Genomic DNA, 25,622 nt, shown 5'->3' on the forward strand with positions numbered 1-25,622 from the left:
CAGGAATATTTTCTTTTCTAGTCTATTATATTTGGTATTCTGTAGGCCTCTTGTATGTTTATACACATCTACATCTTCAAATTGTGGAAATTTTCTTCTATGATTTTGTTGAAGATATTTTCTGGGCCTTGGAGTCAGGAGTCTTCTTTTTCCTCAATGTCTATTATTCTCAGGTTTCATCTTTTCATGATGCCCTTGATTCATTGAGTGTTTTGTGTCAGGAAATTTTTCAGGCTTAGCATTTTCTTTGATGGTTGTTTCGAGTTCTAAGATTGTATCTTTGAGTCCCAAGATTCATTCCTCCATCTCTTGAATTCTGTTAGAGAAGGTTCCCTCTGTGTTGCTTGCTTTCTTCTCTAAGGCCTCTCGATCCCGTTTTTCTTCTGCCTGTGCCTTTATCATAGTTTCCATTTTCTTTTTCAGATCTTGAACTGTTTTATTGATTTCCTTCATCTGATTGTTTATATTTTCCTGAAATTCTTCCAGTGCCTCTCTGTAGGTCTCTTTTATGTCTTCAACCTGTTTGGTTGCATCTTCCTTCATTTGTTTACAGATTTTATTTGTTTCTTCCATTATCATCTTCATTACTAATTATTTAAGGTTGTTTTCTTGTATTTTGATTGTGTTTGAGTTCTCAGGGTTACTTTTTTTGGGATATCTGGGATCTGGAGATGTGAAATTGTTTTGGTTTTTGTTGTTTGCATTCTTATGCTGTCCTTTAGTCATTTTGTTGTCTCTGATGTTGGGAGGTAACTTCTGGTGTCCTTCACTGGTCATTGAGAGTGGATAGTTGGTGAGTGATTACAGGTCACGGGCTCTTGCCTGTGGGGATCAGGGAGTTCTTTCCTGGAACAGGCAGGTGACCTAGGTTTAGCTCCTGGAGACTCTGCTCTACACCTTAGGCTCCAGACTGGGTCAGCAGAGGTAAGCTTCTGCCTGGTCCCTTTCACTCTACTGCTATGATTCAGACCAGCTGTATTGGGGCCAAGACTGCTGGTGGTGCATTCTCTGGCTGAGCAAATTGCTCCCAACTGTACATGCTTCCCTGCAGCTCTGCCACCATGTCCCAGCCTGTATATGACCCACTGAGTTGTGGCTGCCTTTCAGACCAGAGTATAGACACCTCAGGGCTGTCCAGCCTCTCCTGAGAAGGTGGAAGATCTTGCCGGACCATGGGAACTGTCCAAGCTGGGTTCTATCTGCTCAAGTCTTCAGGCTCAGTCCACTGTGTCTGGCTCTGATTTGGACCCATTTTAACTATGAGCTGCTCTAGCTGGGCTAGGTGGATACAACTGCCTGGGCTTCCATGTGGCCCCAGGGCCCTTCACAAACTGGCTTGGGGTGGGTGGGTGGGGTCCAAGGGCAGATTCACTTGTTTTCCTGAGACTTCCCCAGACCAGGAGCTCCGGGTTCCACTAGCCCACACACTGTGTTTGGGCTTTATAGGCTGGCTGCAGTCTGCAGGTGGGCTCCGTGCCAGCATCTGGAAAGTGGGTTCAGGACCTCCGTGGGCTGTTGCTTGACCCGGGGCCAGGCCTGCCTGTGGTCTGCACTGTGCAGGGGCCCCCTCACCTAGTGTACTCTAGTTCTATCACTCTATGACTCCAGTCAGGTCCCTGGTCTCTGTGTAGTAGATCAGATACAGTGCGTGATAGGCGCCACCATCTTGGAACTCCAAAAAAATCTGTTAAGACTATAATACAATCTCTATCTAAGGATTTAATTTTGTTGTTGTTTTGAGACAACATTTTTCTGTGTAGCCCTGTTTGTTCTGGAACTTGCTTTGTAGACCAGAATGGCCTTGAACACACAGAGATTTACCCTCCTTTATCTCTTCAGTGCTTGCACTAAAGGTGTGTACCACCACAACCTAGGACTTGTAAGTTCACTGAGTATGGTTAAAAAATGGATAAAAATGGTAAAAATTTTGTCTGAAACTTATAAGAAAAATATTAAAAACCTGTACATAGGTAATATTTATTATAACTTACTATATACATGATTCAATTCTTGTTTAAAAATATTGAACATGTAATTTGGATTAAAGTCTTGTTTAAAAATAAATAGAAAAATGGATATTTTAACTAGCTGTCACATAGTTAAGATCCAAACATTGTATAAAACAATTAAGGCAACACTCATACAACCTCTTAGTTTTATAACTTAGTTTATCACTGTAGCTCTTTTTAGACTAAGGAGGGAACAAGTCTCCAAGAATATCTTGCATCAAGTTTTTGTACAAAAAAATTCTTAATGTTATAATGCTATTAACAGAACCCAACTTAGAGGCTTATCACTCATGTATTTTTAAAATTTAATTTATGTATTCACTTTACATCCCAGTCATGGCCCCCTCTCTCCTCTCTTCCCACCCTCCCTCCTCTGTTCCCCCCTCCCCTATTCCTCAGAAAAATGGATCCCCCGAATTATCCACCCCAGCTCATCGAGTCATGTAAGGACTAGGTCCTCTTTCCTTGTGGCCTGGCAAGGCAGTCCTACCAGGGAGAAGTGATCAAAAAGCAGGCAACAGAATACATGCTAGAGACAGCCTCTGCTCCCCTTTCTAGAGGACCCACATGAAGCCTGAGCTGCTCAACAGCTACGTTGTGTAGGGAGCGTAGGTCCAGTCTATGCATGGTCTTTGGTTGGTACTTCAGACTCCATAAACCCCTCTGGGCCCTGCTTAGTTGGCTAAGTTGGTCTTCTTATAGAGTTCTTGTCACCTGTAGGATCTTTTATCATTCCATCAACTTTTCTACTAGACTTCCCATGCTTTGCCCAATGTTTGGCTGTGAATCTCAGTATCTGTCCTGAACTGCTGTTGGGTGGAGCTTTTCAGAGGACAACTCTGCTAGGCTCCTTTCTTCAAGCATTGGTGAGTTTGTTTACAGTGTCAATAGTTGGCTTTCTTCCCTGGGGTGGGTCTTGGGTTGGGCCAGGCATTGCTTGGACATTCCCTCAATCTCTGCTCTATCTGTTCTATCTTTATCACTGCCTGTCTTATAGGCAGGGTACGTTTTGGGTTGAAATTTTTTGTGGATGGATTGGTGTTCTCCTCCCTCTACTAGGAGTCTTATCTTCTTCAGTCTCCATGGCCTCTGCTACTAGGAGTCTCAGCCATGGTCCCCCTCATATTCTTCCAGAGTTATATACTGACTTAGTTTTCTCTGCAGGCCTTCTGTCCCCAGCTCTCCCAAGGTCGGATCTCCACCCTTATTTCTTTCTGAGCTCACTCTCCTACCTGTTTCCTCTCTATGACCACTGCAACTGTCTATTTTATTTCCCCTTCTGAGTGAGATTCAAGCATCCTCCTTTGGGTCCTCCTTGTTACTTGTCTTTTTCAGGTCTGTGTGGGTCTGTGCTTTGTTGTATGTTTATCCTATATTATATGGCTAAAATCTGCTTATAACTGAGTGAATACACACCAGGTGTATCTTTCTCAGTCTGGGTTAACTTACTCAGGATGATCTTTTCTAGTTCCATCCATTTTCTGGCAGATTTCATGATTTCCTTGTTTTCAATAGCTGAGTAGTATTCCTTTGTGTAAATATACCACAGTTTCTTCATCCATTTTTTGGTTGAGGGACACCTAAGTTGTTTCCAGATTCTGACTATTACAAATAAAGCTGCTGTGAACATAGGTGAGCAAGTGTCTTTGTTATATGGTGGAGCAACTTTTGGGTATATGCTCAGGAGTGGTATAGCTGGGTTTTGAGGTAGAGTCTTAGTTTTCTGATTAAGTGCCAGATTTATTTCCAAAGTATTTATACAAGTTTGCACTCCTACCAGCAATGAAGGAGTGTTCCCCCTTTTCTACATCCTCACTAGCATGTGCTGTCACTTCAGTGTTTGATCTTAGCCATTCAGACAAGTTTAAGAGGGATTCTTGGAGTTTTTTGATTTGCATTTCCCTGATGATTAAAAAAGTTGAACATTTATTTAAGTGCTGCTTGGCCATTTGAGATTCCTCCGTTAAGAATTCCCTTTTTAGCTCTGTGCGCCATTTTAAAATTGGGTTATTTTGTTTATTGGTGTTTTATTTCTTGTGTTTTTATATATTTTAGATATTAGCCCTTGTGCAATGTAGGATTGGTGAAGATATTTTCCCAATCTGTAGACTGCCATTTCATGCTGTTGACAGTACCCTTTGCCTTATAGAAGCATTTAAATTTCAAGAGATTTCATTTATCAATTATTGATCTTAAGGCCTGAGCTGTTGGTGTTCTGTTCAGGAAGTTGTCTCCTGTGTCAATGAGTTCAAGGTTGGTTTCCTTTCTCTTCTAATAGATTTAGTGTTTCTGGTTTTATGTTGAAGCCACACCCTTCAGAATAGCCACAGAGATTATAAGCTATCTTAGTGTAACTCTAACTAGGCAAGTCAATGATCTGTATGACAAGAACTTCAAGTTTCTGAAGAAAGAAACTGAAAAAGATATCAGAAGATACAGAAATCTTATGGATTAGTAGGATTAACAAAGTAAAAATGGCCATCTTATAAAAAGCAATCTACAGAGTCAATGCAATACCCAACAAAATATCACCACAAGTTTTTATAGACTTTAAAAGAACAATTCTAAACTTAACATGGTAAAACAAACAAACAAACAAACAAAAACAGAATAGCCAAAACAGTTCTATACAAAAATAGACCTTCTGGAGATGTACCTCCATCCCTAAATTCAAGCTCTACTACAGAGCAATAGCAATAAAAACTGCATGGTACTTGTTAGCATACTGCTCCCAGTCTGCCTAGACCCTTTTGGCTTTCATAGTCTTGAGAAGCCAGGTGTGGTCCTGACAGGTCTGCCTTTATATGTTACTTGGCCTTTTCTCCTTGTTGCTTTTAATATTTTTTCTTGGTTCTATAGATTTAGTGTTTTGTTTATTATGTGGTGGGATGAATTTCTTTTCTGGTATTGTCTATTTGATGTTCTGTAAGCATGTTTAAAAGCATCTCTTTCTTTAGGTTGGGGAAATTTTCTTTTGTGATTTTCTTGAAAATATTTTCTGGTCCTTGCAGCCTGGAATCTTCTCTTTCTTTTATTCCTATTATTCTTAGTCTTTTCATGGTGCTCTTAATTTCTTGGATGTTTTGCCTCAGAATTTTTTTTATTTAATATTTTGACAGATGTATTGATTTCTTCAATTATATCTTCTATGCTCGAGATTCTCTCCTCCATCTCTTGTATTCTCTTAGTGATGCTTACCTCTGCAGTTCCTATTCTCTAAGTTTTCCATCTTCAGGATTTCCTCAGTTTATGTTTTCTTTATTGATTCTATTTCCATTTCAGGCCTTGAACCATTTTATTCATTTTCTTTACCTGTTTGTATTTTCCTGTATGTCTTGAAGGCCACTATTTGCTTGATTGTATTTTCCTGTTTTTATTTGAGGGATTCATTTGATTCCTTTTTAAATGCTTCTAACAACTTCATAAGCATAGATTCAAGGTCATTTTCCTGTGTTTTAGTTGTATTAGAATATCCAGTGTTTATTGGGAGTTCTGGTGGAACCATATTGCCCTGGTATTTGTTGATTGTGTTCTTATGCTGGCCTTTAGCCATCTGATTGTCTGTGGTCTTGGATGGGTTTCTTGGGCCTTTGTGAATCAGTGAGGTCCTGCAAGTCTCCTTAAGACAGCTAATACAGCTGTGAACCGAAGGCTGCATTTGTGTATCTGCAGAGTCTGCAGTCATTTTCAGGATAGTGCAGGTAGTTGGGAAGTCCAAGGTGGTAGCTTGCATGTCTTCTCTCTGGAGGAACATGGAACACAAGGGCACTGGCATTTAGGAGTCAGCTTTTCAGTTTCTTCCTTCTGGAGCCCACGCTGTGTTCTTGGCACTCAGAGCTGGCTGGGCTCTGCCATCTTGGAACAGGGTTCCTGTATGCTCCTATTGTTTAGCCACTATCCACAGGGAGATCAGTAGAACTGTGGACTAGAAGTTGGGGCACTGTTTCTGGTGTCCAGGTGTTCCTCTTTGGGAGGCGGGAAGAAACTGAGGTCTGGATACTGGGGTGGTGTACCCCTGAAACTGGGGATCTATGCTGGAGCAGGCAGAAGGTGCTGGGCACTATGGGCCAAGGACTGTGTACAACTCCAGGATTCAGTAAGGTTTGACTCCTATCTTTGCTATCTGTTCAATACCAGGAATCTAGATACATTTGATAAATAAAATTTATAAATTCCTAAGGGCTACTCATGTTCACAGTAATATTTGTATAGTTTCTTTGTCTTGCTTACTTGTTTAGCTTTTTGTATGAACTAAGTCATACAAACATTGTGATAGTCTATAATAGTACACCATAAAAACGATCAGGAAAGTTCCCAGTCTCCATGGACTGCATTTATGCCTTCAAGTTTACTGTATTTATGGTTTAAAGTTTGATTTTGATGATAAAGCATCTTCAGTTAAATCTTAAACTCTAAACTTTAAGGCTTAAACTTAACAGGGATAAATCTGTAATCCTAATCTTATATATACTATATATTTATTATAAACTGTTAAAAATAATTGACACACAAGTTAATGTGTTTTGAACTTTAGCTTAAAACAAGTAGCTAAATCAGGTATAATGAATAAGATGGTCCTTGAGCTCTTCTAAGATCTATTGAATATGGCATTGAAAATAATTAGTAAATAAGCTTACCATGGTAGACGGACACACAGGCTCCTACCAGGAATCCTGGGGTCTCCAGGGAAGATAGATGAGGCACAACAAATCAACTTGTACTGTGATGATGCTGGCCACTGGGCAAAGCTGCCTCATGACTTGCTTGCTTCCTGGACTCTGCCAAAGCTGTGGACATTTTTTGGTTGACTGCCCTACTCTTCTGGTCAAGGTGGGTCAGTCCCTCAGGATCCTTCTCCACAGGAAAATCTCTCTGATGTGGGTTTGGCAGCCTAGGGCTGATGCTGCTCTGTATGGCAGCTACAACCTCTGTCTCCAATGAGGTAATCAGGACCATAGGGGCCTGGGGCAGATATCTGGGTGGTGGGTAGATCTGTATCATTTTAGTAGATCCATAGGCATTTGGATTATCTGTCTTGTTATGGTTTATCCTTCTCAGATCTATGATGATATTCACTGACTAACTATAGCTCCTTCCTCTTCACATGTAAAAATCAGGTCTCATCTTCTTGGAGCTACTGAGTCACCAGATGGGAAAGACAAACACTTTACCTTGCTACCTGACTTTAAAGAGATAAACTCACAAAACAAGTTTTGAAGTAACTTTTTACTATTCCTTTATTTAAAAGAGCTGGTTTTCACAATAACTGCTCTGAGTAATTAACCATCTGTGTCTCATGGTAAATGACTGGATAAAAAAAAGTTCAAAATTAATGTAAGTTTTGAGGGTCTAAGAAAGCATTTAAAGGATCTCTTTTTATTTTTTCCTCTTTTGAATGAGGACTTTAAGAGCCTTGTGAAAATAAGAGAATATTTGTGGACTACAAATGAGATGGAGCACATTAGACAGTTTATTTGTGGGGCACAGAATAAAGTGTCTCTCAGTCCCGTGGAAGTCACAGTGATGATTCTTCCTAGGTAGCTCCCACTCCTAAATGTTGTAATTTGAAAACTGAAGTCTGTATGAGGCTTGCATATCAACTTTTAACTTCCTTTGCTCTAGGTGCTCCCTGTGACCCTAGCTATCTTCTCGCCTGTGTTCCCTGCAATGTGATCTCTGCTGTCATTTTCCAGCATCGTTTTGACTACAGTGATGAAAAATTCCTAAGCTTCATGGAGAGTTTTAATATAAGCCTTAAACTTTTAGCATCTCCTTGGATCCAGGTGAGGTCCAGTTCTACATATATATGTGCAAATGTTCTGTGACACTAGTCAGTACAGCCACCATGCAAAAGTAACTACTTAGGCTATGATCTTTATGGATTGATAGCAGGTTTATTGAAGGAATGCCTTTCTGAGAAGATGTGGGTAGTTTTCAGCTTCAAAGTGAGCCCATTTGAGTGAACTCGGGAACATGAAAGGACTTTTACAGGGTGGCACGGGCCATCAGAAGGCTGCGTGCTGACTTGTGAACTCTGTCCTGTAACTGTCCCCAGTTCCCTCTTTGATTCTTTCCCCCTGTTTATCTCCTTCACTCTCTTTCCCTCTCTCCATTCTTTCTATCTCTCTGTCTTTCTTTTCTTTCCTACCAGAACATACATGGGTGAAACTTATTTCCATCTGCTAGGTGATTTTTCTAAGTAGTTAGCCAAACACATTCCCACCTGTTAGTTCTCCATTTAAAGACCAATATGATCAATTCTTCGGCTCATATTTTTTAACACAGCCAGTGAGATTAATATTTTAGTATACTTGGTAACCTGCAGTATTTCTTTGTATTCTTATTTCTGTAAGTTTCAGTGTATAGCCCAGGCTAGCCTTGAAGTTGTGATCTTATTTAGCCTATGAGCTTCTGAAATTACTGGTATGCATCTGTTTAATATTAGTGCTTTTTTAAAAAGGGCTTTATTTTATTTCAAGTTATGTTACCTGTGTGTGTCTGTGAGTCTGTGGACATGTGTGTCATGTGCTCTTCAAATCCAGAAACATGTGCTGGATCTCCTGGAACTGGAGTTGGAGGTGGTAATGAGCTGCATCCCATGAGTGCTGTGAACTGAGCTCGAGGCCTCTTATCAGCAGGGCATGTTCTTAACTTCTGAACAATCTCTCTAGGTCCAACAGTAGTTTACTGTTTTTTAGAGGCCACTAAATTGCTTGGCATAGTGATGTACCCTGAGCTACATAGTAAGGTTGGGGCCAGCCTGGACTGCTTAGTAATACTGGGTCATGAACCACATGTAGGACAGTGGGATTAGCCCACACATCCCTTTGGAGATTTGTTGTCAGAAACTAAATGTCATGTGGAGCTGCTGTACAGACTGTGCACATGGCTGATATGATCATTTGACCCACACTGTACCTGCTTCTCCAAATGCCAGGCATATAGGAACATAGGAGCCATGTGCAACTTACCTTTATGAAGTGCTGGATAGTTAACTATGGCCTGGAAGGTTTTCTCATTGCACTAAATGAAAGTTTGTTTCTTTTCTAGCTGTGCAGTGCCTACCCTGTTTTATACCATCTCCCAGGAAGCCACAACACATTCTTTAAATATTTCAATGAACATAAAAGTTTTGTATTGACAGAAATAAAAAGGCATCAAGAGTCTCTGGACCTCAGTAGTCCTCAGGACTTTATTGACCATTTCCTGATTAAAATGGAGAAGGTACAAGTGATCCTGACTTGCTACTTCACATCTGTGGGTGTTCTGACTCATTTCTTCTGGACATATTAATTGCTTGTGGAACCAAATCATATGGACTATTTAGGGATTTTTAAGATATTCTGTTCATTTAGAATTAGAAAGTCTATGTTTACCATGCCCTGGGTTAATTCTGTATTTTGAGGCAAATAAAAACACATGCACAACCATTCAAGAGTGATGAGAACACGTCGTTATATGTAAAAGAGCCTCCACGAATGGTAGGCGTATGACTTAAGGCACACAGGACTTTTAAAAAAGGAGACTCTAGGACATCTATGCAATTTAGCTAGGCTTTGACGAAGCTCCAGTTTAGATTAACAGGAGGATAACCTAGAGGATGGTAGTTGTAGTCGTCAAGTAAGCTAACATTGTGAAGATGATATTGACATGAATAATGGTGGATGTGAGGACTGAAGAGTTAAAAAACAGCAATGGACTTTTGATGCGTGTAGCCCTGGAGGCTTTAAATATAGTAAAGACTCAAAAGATACTAGAACTGATGTGATTTCTAAGTGCCTTGATATATATTATATTTGAAAAGGATCACAGAGTGAGAAGGTAGGAACAAGAAAAAAATTGGAATTTTGTACCTTAGAATATGTTTTAACTGTGTGAAGGGCCACTGAACATCTGCCTTTATCTCCAGCTGGACCACTCTAATGTCTAGCTTATCTACAACACTCTCGTATCATATCACATTATATCATTACCTGTAAGCAAAGCTTTAAGTCAAACAAGCACACAAACAAGCAAAACTAATTCCTGTCATCTGTAACTACTAGGAAAAACACAATGAAAAGTCTGAATTTACCTTGGACAACCTGAGTGCCACCATAGCTGATCTTTTTGGTGCAGGAACAGAGTCAACGAGCTCTACAATAAAATATGGTCTTTTGCTCCTGCTCAAGTACCCAGAAGTCACAGGTATGATCATAGGTGGGCAGATGAATGTCCAGGTACAAATGGGCAGATTGCACTAGAAACTGCCTCACCTTTCCTAGAATGGACACTGAACTAGAAACATTCGTATGATTAATACATTACCTCTCCCCATTGGATGAATTCAATCCAAATAGATCACAGTAAAGAAAAATATGGACTATTTAATGCACAGAATAGAATGAAAGGGCAGTGGCCATTATTTTCTCTGCTATGAGGTGGAATTCTTGATTTATGTTGGGACAAACACATAACAATTTTCTTAGGGTCCAAAAAGAAGTAGCCATCCTCTCACATTTTTAAATACATCTTAATAAATATATTCATTTTCCAGAAAGTATTTATTAGTATTCTGGAAATTTCCAGAAAGCATTTGTTACCATATATTAATTATAGGCAATGATTTGTTTCTTTTTTAAATTTTTTTCCTTTTTTTTATTAATTTATTCTTGTTACATCTCAATGGTTATCCCATCCCTTGTATCCTTCCATTCTTCCCTCCCTCCCATTTTCCCTTTATTCCCCTCCCCTATGACTGTTCCTGAGGGGGATTACCTCCCCCTGTATATGTTCATAGGGTATCAAGTCTCTTCTTGGTAACCTGCTGTCTTTCCTCTGAGTGCCACCAGGTCTCCCCCTCCAGGGGATATGGTCAAATATGAGGCACCAGAGTACATGAGAAACTCGTATCCCACTCTCCACTCTACTGTGGAGAATGTTCTGACCATTGGCTAGATCTGGGTAGGGGTTTAAGGTTTATCGCCTGTATTGCCCTTGGCTGGTGCCTTAGTTTGAGCGGGACCCCTGGGCCCAAATCTGCCTATCATAATTTTCTACTTGTAGGTCTCTAGGACCCTCTGGACCCTTCTACTTTGCCATTCTCCCATGCTTCTCTCATCTAGAGTCCCCCTCTGTCTCAGTTTCCTGGTAAGTGAAGGCTTTCGTGGGACATGCCCCTTGGGCTAATATGCAGATATAAGTGAGTATATACCATTTGAGTCTTTCTGCTTCTGGGTGAACTCACTCATTATGATCATTTCTTGCTCAATCCATTTATCCACAAATTTCGAGAATTCCTTTTTTTAATAGCTGAATAGTATTCCATAGTGTATATGTACCACAGTTTCTTTATCCATTCTTCTATTGATGGACACTTAGGCTGTTTCCATGTTCTGGCTATTATGAATAAGGCTGCTATGAACATGGTTGAGCAAATTTTCTTGTTGTGTGCTGGAGCATCTTCTGGGTATATTCCAAGGAGTGGAGTAGCTGGGTCTTGAGGAAGCCCTATTCCCATTTTTCTGAGATAGCACCAGATAGATTTCCAAAGTGGCTGTACTAGTTTGCATTCCCACCAGCAATGAAGGAGTATTCCTCTCTCCCCACATCCTTGCCAGCATGTGGTATTGCTTGAGTTTTTGATTTTAGCCATTCTGATGGGTGGAATCTCAGAGTTGTTTTGATTTGCATTTCCCTGATGATTAAGGAGGTTGAGCATTTCTTTAAGTGTTTCTCAGCCATTTGATATTCCTCTGTTGAGAATTCTCTGTTTAGTCCCAAGCCCCATTTCTCAATTGGGTTATTTGGTTTGGTGGTGTTTAATTTCTTGAGTTGTTTATATATTTTGGATATTAGACCTTTGTCAGATGTAGGGTTGGTGAAGATCTTTTCCCAGTCTGTAGGCTGTTGCTTTGTTCTGTTGAGAGTGTCTCCTGCCTTACAGAAGCTTCTCAGCCTCATGAGGTCCCATTTATTAATTGTTGACCTTAGAGCCTGGGCTGCTGGTGTTCTGTTCAGGAAGTTGTCTCCTGTGCCAATATGTTCCAGGCTCTTCCCCACTTTTTCTTCTAAGTGTCTTAGTGTCTCTGGTTTTATATTTTCCTTGCTCATGGATCGGGAGAATTAGCATAGTAAAAATGGCCATCCTACCAAAAGCAATTTACAGATTCAATGCAATCCCTGTCAAAATACCTACACAAGTTTTTAAAGACATTGAAAGTTCAATTTTGAACTTCATATGGAAAAACAAAAAACCCAGAATAGCTAAAACAATCTTGTACAATAAAAGGTGCTCCGGAGGAGTCCCCATACCTGATCTCAAACTGTACTATAAAGCAATAGTAATTAAAACAGCATGGTACTGGCACAGCAACAGGCTGGTTGATCAGTGGAATCGAATCGAAGACCCAGATATGAATCCACACACATACAGTCACTTGATTTTCGACAAAGAAGCCAAATCCATTCAATGGAAAAAGGATAGCATCTTCAACAAATGGTGCTGGTCTAACTGGATGTCTATGTGTAAAAGAAATGCAACTGGACCCATATTTGTCACCTTGCACAAAACGCAAATCCAAGGGGATTAATGATTTGTTTCATTACAACATTTTCTTTTTCTTTTTTAAGTTTAATTTAAATTTTATTAATTTATTCAGATTACAACTAAATTGTTATCCCATCTACAATGTTTTCTTACATGTATAATTGTTTTGATTATACATCCATTGCTCTCTCTTCCTCTCCTTTCCAGTAACCCCTTCCTCTTCCCAACTGGTCTCTTTTTTACTTTTACGTCATCTTTTTTCTTACTTTTTTCCGTATACTAATAATTTTGGAGGGGCTGATGTAGATGTCCCATTTATGGATGACCATTTAAAATCAATTAAAAGTCACTTATTTTTAGCCTGTCTGTCCAGTCTCTGTAACAACCAGCACCCAAAGCAACATGAAGCTTTAACCAAAAATTGGAGTAGCACCAAACTGTGGGCATAACCATTAATCTTTAGAAGGCAGTTAGCTGGACACAGAATATGGATTTTGCAAATCAAAAGCAATAGTTTCCCCTTGAGGGCCTGTAGCATTCTCAATCATTTGTCCAGCATTGCAGTACCAGGCATGAATCCTCCCCTACCAAAAGTGATTGAAATCTAATCAAATTAAATTTATGACAGAATATATGGCATTTGTATTTTCTGGGCCTGGATTGTGTCATTCAATATAATATAGTCTGGTTCTGTCTACTTACCTGCAATTGTATAATTTCATTTTTATCCAGAGCTGAATAAAATTCCACTGTGTATGTATACAGCATTTTCCTGATGACTAGGGATGTTGAAAACCTCCACAAATACTATTTAGCAAGTTTTGTTTCTTCTTATGTTCATTTCATCTGTCCAGAATGGAAGAATTTTTTTCTGTGTTTAAAATTTACAGCTCTGTGTAATTTCTGAGTATTATTTCCCTGTTTGGGGTTCTCTGTTAATGCTGCAGTTAGGTGTTTGTTTGTTTGTTTGTTTTTGTGCAGAAACTTTTGGTTGTGTTTACTCCCATCTGTTGATTCTTGAGGCCAGTGCCCACTTTCAGAATTTTGTTTAGCAAGCTCTTGCCTTGAAGTCTACTTCTAGACTTGCATCCTTGCTGTTTTCCTAAAAGCATAAGAATTTCAGGCTTCAACAAAAGTCTTTGATCTACTTTGAACTGATTTTTTGCATGTGTGTGTGTATATTTGTGTGTGTGTGTGTGTGTGTGTGTGTGTGTGTGTGTGTGTGTGTGTGTAGAGAGAGAGAGAGAGAGAGAGAGAGAGAGAGAGAGAGAGAGAGAGAGAGAGAGAGAAGAGAAGACTACCCTCAATGCGTTTATTTTGCCCTTTTTCCTCAGTGTGTTTGTTTTTGTTATAGGGGGAAGGTATTGACTGTGTATGTTAATATTCTATCCTGCTGCTTTACTGAAAGTGTTTATATCCTCTAGATGTTTTCTGGTGGATCCATGAATGTCTCATGTATATAATCTTGCCATCCATGTATTAATTTTTCTCCTCTTGTGAAAATGGAGGAATTTAGTTTTCCCAGCTCTTTACTTCCTATCACAACTTGAAAATGATCAGGAATCATATGAAAGATAATTGTTTTCCATTTTATAAAACCCATGATTTCTGCCCTGACAGCTAAGATTCAGGAAGAAATTGCACGTGTGATTGGCAGCCATCGGAGGCCCTGCATGCAGGACAGGAACCACATGCCCTACACAGACGCTGTGCTACATGAGATCCAGAGATACTTTGATTTTGTTCCCATTCCCTTACCTCGTACAACAACACAGGATGTGCAGTTCAGAGGATACCACATTCCCAAGGTGAGATGTGTTTCATCTGTGCTCCTCACTAGTCATGTGATCATCTCAGCCTGTCATCCTGTATTCCTTTGCCTGTCATTTGTTGATATGGTTTTGTAACATGATTGGGTTCTTAGAAAAATTTCATGTAATTGATATGTCCATAACTTATCTGTTAATGCAATCTACTGTCCACATCCTTGCTTTCTAGTGGGTTTTACTACTGTGTTGGGAGGATGGTCTGATGTATTTTGATGCTACTTACTGTTTGCTGTCTCGGTGACTTACATTTTGATTAATAAAAAGCCATCTCACCTGGGCAGGGCAGAGGAGATAGGTAGGGGCTAGGAGAGAGTGGAAATCTGAGAAGAAGAAAGACCACCACAAGGAGAAAGAAGAGAGACCTAAAAGGAAGAGAGAAAGGCCACCATGGATTAGATGGAGGAGAAGCACATGGCCGGCATGGATGGAGAATCTGGCCCAGATGAAGAATATGAGCAAATATATGAGATTGTAGATGGGAGGTAGCTTGATAGAAGTTATTAGATGCAGATGGCATGAGATTGAGACAGGGGTCCCATGCCTGAGGCCCTACTCCAGAAGCAGAAAGACTCACATGGTATATACTCACTTATAATTGGGCACTAACCCAAGGGGCATGTCCCATGATACTCTTCACTTACCAGGATATTGGGATAGGTGTGAGGACTTCCTACTGGGACACTAGGCAAGAGCAATATAGGAGATGGGGAAATAGAAAGACCCAGAGGGTCTTAGAAACCTACAAGAAGAACATTGTCGCGGCTGGATCAGGGCCCAGGGGAGTCTGCTCAAACTATTTCACTAACCAAGGACAATACAAGTAGTAAACATCGAACCCCTACTTTGATCTAGCCAATGAACAGGACATTCTTCACAGTTATGTGGAGAGCAGGGACTAACTGTGACATGAACTCTGGTGCCCATATTTGACGACCTCCCCTTGGTGGGGAGGTCTGGTGGCACTCAAAGAAAGAATAAGCAGACTACCAAGATGAGACTTGATAGCCTATGACCATAAAGTAGGGAAAGTGGTCCCCCTTGGTCATAACCGAGGGGAGGGGAATAGGGTGAAAGCAGGAGGGAGGGAGGAATGGGTGGATACAAGTGATGGGATAACAATTGAGTTGTAATCTGAATAAATAAATTAAATAAAAATAAAATAAAAAAGAAAGTAGTTTAGAGGATCGGTATCTGCCCTGCCCCAGGTTTAACTAAAGCTATTTTAAAATATAACAAGTGTCTGTGTCTTGATTGATTGCTATCCAGGCCTATAGATAATACATGTAATTTAAAAACAATACTACTGTTGTCAATTAACCACACTTACTTAGGAGAAGTACAGTCTAACAATATCTTTTATCTTCCTTGCCTTGGCGGAATTCATCTATGCAGCTTGGTAAGGATAATATTCCAAACACATTGACACAGTATTTACACACACACACACACACACACACACACACACACACACACACACACACAATTTATTTGGATACTTGGTTTTATTTTGGACTTAAAATAATATCTCAGCTCCACCCTCCCTAGTACTGGAGTTTATAGCCATGTGCCACCATTTTCTGATTACTTTTAACCAACATTTAGTATTTTGTTTATCAATAAATAAAATTACTTTATTCCAATTAGCTCACAAATTAAAAATATTCTACTGGGACCACTGGATCCATCAATGATATAAAAATGACATAAAAGCTTATTAGTATTTTAAAGCATAGACCTTTTGCTGGGCAGTCTCCTGACTACTCTAACCTGACTATCCTGGCACTAGGTTCCTCCAAGTGTCCCAGCTTACTTCTCTGTTCTGCTCTGGTCTAACTGTTCACCCCCGTGTCAGCTGGTGAATCTCCCACCTCTGAATTTCTTCTCCCAAAGTCTCTCTTTCTGCTTTGACATTGGCTGTCAGATATTTATTAAAGCCAGTCAGATACAATTCTAGTTTGCCATAGGTAGGTGAGAAAGGAACAAATATTTACAAAAATGAGACCATATTTTGGTCATAGAAATAATAATACCAAGATATGTCTCATATTTAGCTCTTTGCCAGTATGGATTAACCATTGAATATACAGAGAAACATCTTCACACTGCACCTGAACTTTTCCCTCTTTTAGTCTAATAAATGGCTTTTTTCTATAACATCAATAGCCTATATACAATAAGAACAATTATGAGATCTATTGGGTAAGAATTACATTTAGAATGTCCAATCAATTTGTATTTGACAACCTTGGAAAAGTACTTCACCATCTGTTTTATTTTGGTGAATCAGAAGTTATGTACCTAAATCACTTTCTTATCATAACTTGCATTTATCAACCTAAAAAATATTTTTAGACCCTAAAACATCTGTTTGATCCTAAACATCTTAAGCTTTTATGTCTCTTAACTTTTAACAAGGAAAACTATAAGACCATAACTATCTAGTTTTTTTCAACTTTAAAGCACTTTAAAAAATTTATTATGTTTCCTTTTTTACCATATACATTTAAAGTATTTCACATGAGTGGAAATAAACTACATACAGCAAGACAATCAGGAATTATAATAATGTTACACTCATAGTGATTGGCTATTTATATTTGACAAACTTGAAGTAAACATTTTTCCTATCTTGTTGGGTCTAAATTTCTGAATGGAGATTAATATCATATCTCATCTCTATTACCTTAGCATCTATCTTGATTTAAAAACATCTTAACCCCTCACTCAGCCATTAAAGGCTAGGCTAATACAACCAAAAGCTGTCTAGTCTTTAACTCCATCAGAGACCCAAGAGGATAAATATCACCTGAGTAAACAGGAAGTGCAGAACAAGCCGCTTCCAAAACTGTGGAAATGACAGAGACTACTGGATACCTGGACAGGTACCTAGGTTCCTCTGTATTTGTGGGACCTTTATCTTTGACTGTCAGGCCCAGAGATTTGACAGACTTATCTGTGAAGGAGGAATTTTGAAAGATTGTTCCATCTTGTCTCTGTAAAGTGGGCCAATTGACTTTCCAGTGTTCTGCTTGTGCATAGTTTGGACATCATGCTGTTAGGGGTCAAGGTAACAGGTAGTTTTTGTCCAGCAGCTTGCTTTGCCACAAGTGAAGTAAACTCCTAGTGGAGTTTCTTCAGTGTCCATCATCTTCAGAGGAGAATGCAGGTGCTTCCAGGAACTGATATGTCTCTCTTTCAGATAAGCTTTTTATTATTAAAATATCTTAAATGCCATATTCTTCAGATCTCCGAAGTGTTTGAGGATCACCTGTCTATCTCAGTATATCTAAATAGACAAACACTGCTTGTTTCTAGCTATATATTTTCTTATTACCTTCAAAAATATAGAGAGAGGCTAAATAGAGATTATTTATATAGTTAAGACTACAAGTTTGGTTATTTAGAGGTGACTAATTACTACTTTGTATTTTTTAATTATCCCAGTTTGCAATAGTAGTTTTCAAGGACTGCAATTTTATATTACATTTTAAAATGAGTTGTATATGTACAATACCTTAAGCAAGAGTTGAAACATATAATCAGTATGTTGTAGCAAATATAACCTTAAATTTCCATCAATATACAATAACTCATCCCAATGTCAATATTTGAGAGTTGTAGTTACCTTCTTGGTCTAAAAGAAGATACAATAGTCCACACTTTTTTCTTTTTCAAGGAGATACAGTAATCTATCCTTCTTATCCTTATATCCCTATATGCCCTCTTTTCCTTTCTTGTTACACCCTAACACCAGACTGGAGAGAAAGAAGGATAAAGGGGAGAAAGAAATGCCTGAATCTAACCTCTTTTACATGGTTTCCTCCCTGACCATGACCACTAACAACTTGTAACCAACCCCCTGAAATGATGACAAACATAAATTGCTTTCCTGCTGTGTGGGGGGACAGAGGAATCTTCTGGGGGCACTAAGAAAAAACTGGCATATTGTCCAAGTCCTGGAAGAGCTAGCTTTTTCACTTACTGTCCACTCTCTGTGTGATAGGAATGTGTAGGGCTCAATTGAAGTCCTGTCTGAAACAGTCTGTGAGGCTGGCCTGTTTGAGCCAGCCTCTTTGAAGTTGTCCTGGATACAGCTTTTAATGTTTGGCCCAACCACGTTTAGTTCACAAGGTCTCTAGAAATGTGAATGATCTTACCCAGAAAGATTAGGGCTCTTCTGTTCTGGCTACTCTGCTTCTGGGAGTAACACTTTCCTTTTTGCTTTCTGTGTGGTCCTTACATGGGAAGCTTGACCCTGGTTCTTTAAACAGAAACTAGAGCTGTCTAGCCAAGACAGAGTTACTCAATCCTTCCCCCTGGAATCTGCTCTCTAGATAATACCAGATAATGGAAAATCCACTTTGTACTATTTCCTCTTTTCAAGTGAGAGATGTCTAAACTATTTTCAGGTTCCATGACCTCCTTCCTAAATTACTTTTCTTTTCTTTCTTTCAGGGCACCAGTGTAATGATATGTCTGTCTTCCGTTCTTCATGATGACAAAGAGTTTCCCCACCCAGAGAAGTTTGACCCTGGCCACTTTCTGGATGAGAGAGGCAACTTCAAGAAGAGCGACTACTTCATGGCTTTCTCATCAGGCAAGCAAGCTTTGCTTTCATGTGTGTTAGGGCCCAGGTGAGGTGAGAGGAGCTATGCATGGAGGCTCCTTGTGGCCAGAGGCAGCACTGCCAAGGTGAGGGCTGCTTCTCATTCAGTTAGAGGTTCCATGCCCCAATTCTGCTTTCTGACTTAGGGCTGAACTTCTCAAGAGCTCCCCATGAAAGACATCCTATTCCACTGAGGCCTTTCTCTCCACCCAGAGAAACCAGTTCACTGTAAATCCAAGGGACATCTTATATGTAGCAACTCTGCCCTCGGATACAGGGGTATAGTGTTTGAAAGACACAAACAAGATAAATGAATAGGATGAGATATTTTCTGTGAAAATGTGCTATGATCAAATCCTATGATCAAGGAGCCCAGAGACAATAGTTTGCTACTTTAGTGTTTTGTCTTTGTCTTTTTCTTTCTTTGATAAACATTTTTTTTGCTTTTACTTGATTCATTTTACATTTTTAATTTTTGAGATTATAGCATAAAGACAACATTTCTCCTTTCCCTTCCACCCTACAAACCCTTCTATATGCCCCTCTTTGCTTGCTTTCAAATTTGTGACTGCTTTTTTTCATTGTACTCTGGTGTTTTTGAAGGACACCAGGCCTAATGGTCAAACTGTAAGATCCAGTTGCTGGCAGGAAGTGTCATTTAAGCCTTGAAAGGGTCTCAGAAAAGAAGAAAAAAATAGTTCTACTCCAAGGGATGATTAAAAGTTGAAGGAAGAGGCTGTTCCCATAGGGACAGAAATGGTGACAGAGTGTGGAAAAGTCCTCAAGATGGACACAAGAAAAAGGTTCTAATGGACCAAGAACAGGGCCTGGAACCTCTCTGGTGGAGGCAGAGTTTTCTCCACTAGGAATTGATGTACTGTAGAGGATGATAGCCAGCAGTCATAGCCGGTGCCTGGCAGTGTTGAACCAAGGGAGAAACAAACTTCCAACATCTACCTCTCTGGATTTCTTCAGAAGCCTGAGGGGAGTTCTTAGGTTAATGCAGTCCATAGAGGTAGTGCAGTTCGGCTCTAGGATGCATATAAATCAAAGGCAGAAAGAGAAAGAAGCCAATGCTGGCATAGTCTGGAGGAGAAACTACAGGAAGAGTGGAGGCTGAAGGTCCTTTTCTGAAATGTTAACAAAAACTGGGGCAGAAAGAGTAGATTTGTTAGAAGCTTTGTAAGAAATGTGCATCTGGCAATGTTTCTTCTTGTAACTCCACACGGGGCGCAATGCTCAGAGAAGATCTCAAAGGGTGGAAACGTGCTGTCAGATCTCTCTGTCTTCCCTGCTGTAGTTTGGATTCTCTCTCAGGTGAGGTTTCTGTTGATGTCTCAGGTGCTGGAGTCCTGCTGTGTCTGAACTCTGTGGACATTATTAAAAGAACTAAGACTTTGTTCTCAGAACTCATGAGTTTTTCAGACTAACAATTTAATTTCATGGACACTGTTTAGCATGAGAACCATTAATGATGATTGTGGCAATCAAAAACTGTGTCAGTTTTGTATCTGATCATGTTTAAAAAGTTCCCGTAGACCACATGACATCTGAGCTGGATCTAAGGGATACAGATAGACAAAAGGAAGAGAGCAAAGGCAGTCCAGTCTACTTAAGGAGTTTGACATTAAGGCTGATGTTGCCAATCTGTTTTGGGGTGGGAAAATAGTGATGCCTCAGGTATTAAAAAAGCAGAAAGATCAGGATGAAATTAACATTCTAATAAGCACTTGCAGCGATATTATAACATTTGTTTTTGTGCCTGACTGTTTCCAATTTTAGATTTTTTTCTTTTAGTAGATTTGTGACTTGTTTGAGTTGCAAAGGCATGTGGATCTCTGTGAGTTCAAGGCCAACCTGGTATCCAAAGAGAGTTCCAGGACTGCCAGGCCATTATGTAAAGAAACCATGTCTCAGAAAAAAAAAAAGAATAATGAAAATAGTCATAAATTGAGAGTGTGTGCAATATGGCACAGAAAAGCTTGCAGTAGGGAAAGGGAAGGTTAAAATGATGTAACTATATTACTATTTTATAAATTTAAAAATGTAAAATAAAAAACAAAAATAGTGGTTAAAAAAGAAAAGAAAAATTTCCTGAGGAAAGGAATCAGGATAGTGCAAAAATACAGTCAGTTGTAAGGTTATTAGCCTAGGTTAATTAGTCATTTATTAACACATATTCTATGTGCATTATCTCACAATCAGAATTAAATGACTTATCACTTGCCGTGTCCATTTTAGGAAGAAGAGCTTGTATTGGAGAAGGTCTGGCCCGCATGGAGATGTTTTTAATCCTGACCAACATTTTGCAGAATTTTACTTTAAAACCTCTGGTAAATCCAGAGGATATTGATACTACCCCAGTTCAAACTGGTCTAGTGTCTGTTCCTCCATCCTATGAGCTCTGTTTCATTCCTGTCTGAAGCTGAGTAGTCTTCCACATGGATGACAGTCGCTGCTTCCACTTGGGAACAAACAGGCCTTTCCTGTCCTATGCACTTGCATCCTGCAGTCATACTTAATGGCAGGCACACTACCTCTGAACTGTCCTAATTTCTTCTCTGTTCTTTATGAACCAGTCCCACTTTTCATATATGAAAAGCCTCACGGTTTCAGCACCAATGACATTTTTGCTACAGTGTGTGTGTAATTCTGTGATTTTCAAGAGAACTAATTAACCATGGAACTGAATCATCTCTTCTGTTTTACTGTCTAGGACAATAATCTTTTGACAGTGTGGCATGCATACATTTTCTCTTTTCTTCATAACTTGTTCAAGTGTGATTTTATGTACACTTCTTTTTATGATGTGTGCATGTGTGCATGGTTATGTTTGTAAACACACAAGCAGATTTATGTGTGTATACATAGGGAGATAACAAAGGAATATCATGCTTGCCAAGTGGACACCATCACACAGACATACATGCAGGCAAAACACTAACATCCATGAAATGAAAATAAACAACAAAAAACCAAATGTCCGTATGTGTGTGGATTTACTTCTGGGTCTTCAGTTAGATTAAATTTATCAAGTTGTCTTTTTTTTCAATGCCAATACCTTGTGGTTTGTTGTTGTTGTTTTTTAGTTACAATTGCTCTGTTTGAAATCAGGGATGGCAGATACCCCAAAATGTTCCTTTATTGTACAGACTTGTTTTAGCTATTCTTGTCTTTTTCTTTTCCATGTGAAATTGAGAATTGTTCTCTCAAGGTCTGTAAAGAACTGTATTGGGCTTTTGATGAGAACTGATTTGAATCTGTGGATTGATTTTGGTAAAATGGCCATTTTTAGTATGTTAATCCTACTGATCTATGAGCATGAGAGATCTTTCCATCTTCTAATAAATATCTTCTTTAATTTCTTTCTTCAGAGATTGAAGTTCTTGATATATGTTTCTTTCACTTGCTTGGTTAGAGTCACAACGAGATATTTTATATACTTTGTGGCTATTGGGAAGAGTGTTGTTTCTCTCATTTTTCTCAGCCCTTTTATCTTTAGTATATTAGTGGGCTACTGTGTTTTTGAAGTTAATTTTGTATCTAGCCAGTTTGCTGAAGCTGTTTATTAGCTGTAGGAGTTCTCTGGTAGAGTTTTGAGGATTGCTTATGTATAGTATCATGTCTATGAGTAACAGCACTTGGACTTCTTCCTTTCCAACTTGTATCCACTTGATATCTTTTTTATTGTCTTATTACTCTGTATAAAATGGTCAATACTATATTGAATAGGTATGGAGAGTGGACAGACTTGTCTTTTCCCTTATTCTAGTGGGATTGCTTTAACTTTTCTTCAATGTAATTTCATGTAGGATACAGTTTGTTGTGTTTTCCTTTTATTATGTTTAGGTATGCGCCTTTTATCCATGATCTCTCCAAGACTTTTATCATGAAGGGCTGTTGGATTTTTGTCAAAGGTGTTTTCAGCATCTAATGAGATGATAATGTGTTTTTTCCAGTTTGTTTATAAGGGTTACATTGAGAGATTTTTCATATGTTGAAATGTACCCCCATCTCCAGGATCAATCCTACTTGATCATGGTGGATGATGTTTTTGATATGATTTTGGATTGGGTTTGTGAATATTTTGAAGAGTAATTTTCCATCAATATTCATGAGGGAAATTGGTCTGAAAATCTCTTTCTTTATCGAGTCTTTGTGTTTTAGGCATCTGGGTGACTGTGGCCTCAATAAACTGAATTTGGCTATGTTTCTTCTGTTTCTATTTTGTAGAATAGCTTTAGCACTATTGGCATTAGCTCTTCTTTGAAAGTCTGGGAGAATTCTGTGCTAAAATCACCTTTCCCTGGGATTTTTGGTTGGGTGTCTGCTTGGTAGGAAAGTTGCTACAAGGCTAATTCTGAAATGCCAGTACCTGTTTGAGTTCCTACAGATAGAGGAGAGGATCCTACCTGCCAGACATGCATGCTGCCACCTTGGACTTCTCCACTATTCCTGCCAATCTGAAGATGACTCTGGACTCCAGAGACAGGCAGATCTAGCCTTCAGTTCAATTGAGGAGACTGGCAGAACCTCATTGGATCATAAAGGTCCAAGAAACCCAATAGGTTCCAAGAACAAACAGACAATGCCATATATAACCAAATGGCTAAAGGCAGTGTAAGAACACAATCAACAAAATTCAGGGAAGTATGGCTTCACTAGAACCCCCAGTAAACACTGGATATTCTAATGAAGCTGAAACATAGGGAAATGACCTTAAGTTTGTGCTTATGAAGCTGTTTAGAGACATTTAAAGAGGAAATTAATAAATCCCTCCAAGAAATACAGAAAAATACAATAAAACAAACAGAGGCCTTTGTAGGCTTCAAACTTTTTCAAACCTACTTTATTTGGGGTTCTTTAATGCTTATACCTCACTTAAAACTCACCTATTTTATATAGGAGAGGAAAGAGGTTAATGGGAACAGGAGAACTAGACCATCTTAGAATCAGTTCCTGGGAGCAATTCTATTGGAGTAGTCAGCAGGACTCCAGCAGACCTGTTAAATGGCAAAACAGAAATTCAGCAAAGGTGATTGTAACCACAGTAGGCTGAACCTGAAAACGTAAAGTGTTCTCTGGAGTGTTTCTCTCTAGGATCATCTTGAAGTGGAGTGATGAACAGCTATATAATAGGAAACAATACCCAGACCAAAATGCCCAGCTTCTTGCTTTGGGTATATATATTCTTAGAGTCCATACTAGGATGTTTTTCAGTTTTTCAGCTGGCAAAGACCAAGTCGTCCCCTCCCCCCAAGGGGAGGTTCCTCTCCTAGTGGATAAAAAGATACCTGTTCTCTCACAAGTCTGCTTCCCATCCCACATTTGGGATCTAAACAAAACATGTTTACATCCAATACAATCAAACAGGTGAAGGAAATGAATAAAATGGTTCAAGACATGAAAATGGAAATAGAATCAATGAAGAAAATACAAATTGAGAAAATCCTGGAGATGGAAAATTTAGAGAAAAGAACAGGAACCACAGAGGTAAGCATCATCAGTACAATACAAGAGATGGAGGAAAGACTCTTAGGTGTATAAGATACAAATGAAGAAATGGATACATCCATCAAAGAAAATATTAAATAAAAAGTTCCTGACATAAAACATCCATAAAATCAAGGACACCATGAAAAGATGAAACATTAAGAAAAGTAGGGATAGAAGAAAGAGAAGATTCCAAGCTCCAAGGACAAGAACAAATCATAGAAGATAATTTACCCAACCTAAAGAAAGAGATGCCTTTAAACATATAAGAGACTTATAGAACACCAAATAGACTAGAAGAAAAGAGATATTACTCTCACAAGATAATCAAAACACTAAATCTCCAGAACACAGAAAAATATTAAGAACCACAAGCTATAAAGGGCTAGTAACATATGAAGGTAGGCCTTTCAGAATCACATTAACATCTCAACATAGACCATAAAAGTCAGATGGGTCTAGGCAGGTGCCATGGAGACACTAAGAGACCACAGATGCCAGCCAGGACTAGTATGTCCAGCAAAGCTTTCAATCACCATAGAGGGAGAAACAAAGATATTCCAGGACAAAACCAAATTTAAACAATATCTATGCCCCAGCCCCACAGAAGATAGTAGAAAGGAAACCCCAACAAGGTCAACTATACCTAAGAAAACACAGGATATAGATAACAACAGAAAAAAAGACAATCACATAAACACATTATCACCACTAATACCACAATCAAAGGAAGTAACAAACAATCATTGGTCAATAATATATATCAACATTAATAGACTTAACTCTCCAATACAAAGACACAGGCTAACAAAATGGATGTGTAAATAGGATCCAACATTCTGCTGCATACAAGAAACACATCTCAGTACTAAAGACCAGCTCCAGCACACAGGGTAATCCAAGGCATCTCAGAATACCAGCTGATGGCTGTTCGTTTCTCTCTATACTTTAACTCTTAAACCTTTAGGCTGGTAGCCATCCTATTTACACTTTAACTCTTAAAGTTCCAGGCTGGTGGCCTTGTGTTTTACACTTTAATTCATTTTGTTTGTTTGTTTTTTGAGACAGGGTTTCTCTGTGTAGTTCTGGCTGTTCTGGACTTGCTTTGTAGACCAGACTGGCCTGGAACTCACAGAGATCTGCTTGCCTCTGCCTCC

At 39.1% G+C, this 25,622-nt stretch overlaps 1 protein-coding gene across 1 annotated transcript in view; it reads left to right on the forward strand.

Annotated features, from left to right (window-relative positions):
* The window catches only part of LOC311582256 (cytochrome P450 2C70-like), a 34,724-nt gene extending 11,961 nt beyond the window's left edge, over positions 1–22,763 (forward strand). The window contains exons 4-9 of the mRNA XM_084755217.1: positions 7,632–7,792; positions 9,060–9,233; positions 10,055–10,196; positions 14,158–14,345; positions 18,822–18,963; positions 21,214–22,763. Of these exons, the coding sequence (XP_084611343.1) occupies positions 7,632–7,792; positions 9,060–9,233; positions 10,055–10,196; positions 14,158–14,345; positions 18,822–18,963; positions 21,214–21,395 (989 nt within the window). The 3' untranslated portion in view covers positions 21,396–22,763. The remainder of the gene's footprint in view (positions 1–7,631; positions 7,793–9,059; positions 9,234–10,054; positions 10,197–14,157; positions 14,346–18,821; positions 18,964–21,213) is intronic.
* Positions 22,764–25,622: the final 2,859 nt, after the last annotated feature.

This window comes from Acomys minous, assembly GCF_964271855.1.
Source record: "Acomys minous genome assembly, chromosome: 2".
NCBI classification, from domain to species: Eukaryota; Metazoa; Chordata; class Mammalia; order Rodentia; family Muridae; genus Acomys; species Acomys minous.